This window comes from Hyperolius riggenbachi, chromosome 7 (assembly GCF_040937935.1).
Source record: "Hyperolius riggenbachi isolate aHypRig1 chromosome 7, aHypRig1.pri, whole genome shotgun sequence".
In the NCBI taxonomy this organism is placed as follows: domain Eukaryota; kingdom Metazoa; phylum Chordata; class Amphibia; order Anura; family Hyperoliidae; genus Hyperolius; species Hyperolius riggenbachi.
The window spans coordinates 62867035-62868434 of NC_090652.1; the positions used below are offsets into that span (position 1 = coordinate 62867035).

Consider the following 1400-nt stretch of genomic DNA (forward strand, 5'->3'; position numbering starts at 1 on the left):
CATAGATGTGCCCGAGCGCCCCACTAAACCGGTCCTTAGGCTTTTTCATTGTTATCTGATAGGAAGCAGTTGAGGGATTGACCCGTCTGCTGCCTAGTAGCTAAATCCATCCTGGGTTTGCTGAATTACACCAAGTCCAGCCTTAGTAAATCCGAGGCAAACTTTTTTTTTTATTAATGTCTCACAAATGCAATGTTTCATTTGGAATACATTTTATTTATATATCTTATAAGCACAAGCAGCTCCTGTGGTGCTCCAAATTCTAACCAGCTTTACAATTCAAGGGCTCATTGTTTGACAATAAAAGAAGAAAGGCAAAACTCAATCTGAAATTCAGGACTCCTATTAGTAAAATATTGGGTTTTCTGTGAAATGTTGGTTATCCGTGCATTGATGCTACGCTATGATGGGGTATTTGGTTGATATAGCCTTCTTTTGTTGCTTTCCAAACTCCAACGCCCACCAACACAGCAATGATGATCAGGAACGCACCCATCGCCCAAGGTAGCCATTTTAGTATCTGGAAAAGAAATCAGGCTGAAATAAACTTTTTATTGAAGGTTATTTTGTTTATTTTTTACACATACATGCCAAGCCTTCTAGTAATGTCTGTTTATAACTGGGAAGGCTTCCTAATAACAGAATCAATGGGCTGTGGCTGGAGGCCAGCTTTAACCTGTTGCCATAAACTGGATGTATATATACATGCCCAGTTTGTGGCACAATCAGGCCCATCGTGTCAATCAGCGGCAGGTGCATGCACACTCCCTCTGCTTGTTCTCAGCAGGACTCAGCCAGCAATGATTGGTGAATGGGAACATGTGTGCAAAAAAGCCAATCAAAGTGTTTGTGAATGAATGATCATGATTTCAGTGAGAAGCCATGTTTATTCATTAAGATGAGAGCAGAAAGTTAAGTAAAAACATACAAGCACTTCCTGTGAAAACAAATTAAGTGTGTTTTGTCAGCTAGTGTTCACAAAGTAAAAATTAAATAAATTCACATCCCTATTAATCCCCTATTGTATGTAACCCCTTCTGTCCCCTCCCTCTCCCCCATAGTGAAAAATCATGAAAAATGTAAAAAACTTAAAAAAAAAAGCCAAAGTGAAAGTACATACAGAAAATACATTAAAAAATTACCTCAGGGAATCATTTTTATTTAAATGTGTATGTCATGAGGGTATATTACTGTTATTTTTGCAAATAAGGACTTATTATTAATAAGGTACAGTAAGAAAATGAAAACACAAAATGAAACAAAAATATACCTTTACTGTATTTCCAAATAATATATAGTCACCATACTTTGTACTAGGTAGATCATTTAAATATTGTAATAGCAAGGACAAATGTACAAATCCAATGTGTGGGTTTTACCTACAGTAGCATTGCTTATTT

At 36.6% G+C, this 1400-nt stretch overlaps 1 protein-coding gene across 2 annotated transcripts in view; it reads right to left on the reverse strand.

The window, feature by feature from the left end:
* Positions 1 to 327: 327 nt before the first annotated feature.
* LOC137525534 (uncharacterized) overlaps positions 328 to 1400 on the reverse strand; it is a 34241-nt gene continuing 33168 nt past the window's right edge. For both annotated transcript variants that reach the window (XM_068246665.1, XM_068246666.1), the window contains exon 6: positions 328 to 520. In XM_068246665.1, coding sequence (XP_068102766.1) covers positions 380 to 520 — 141 coding nt within the window. In that variant the 3' untranslated portion in view covers positions 328 to 379. The remainder of the gene's footprint in view (positions 521 to 1400) is intronic.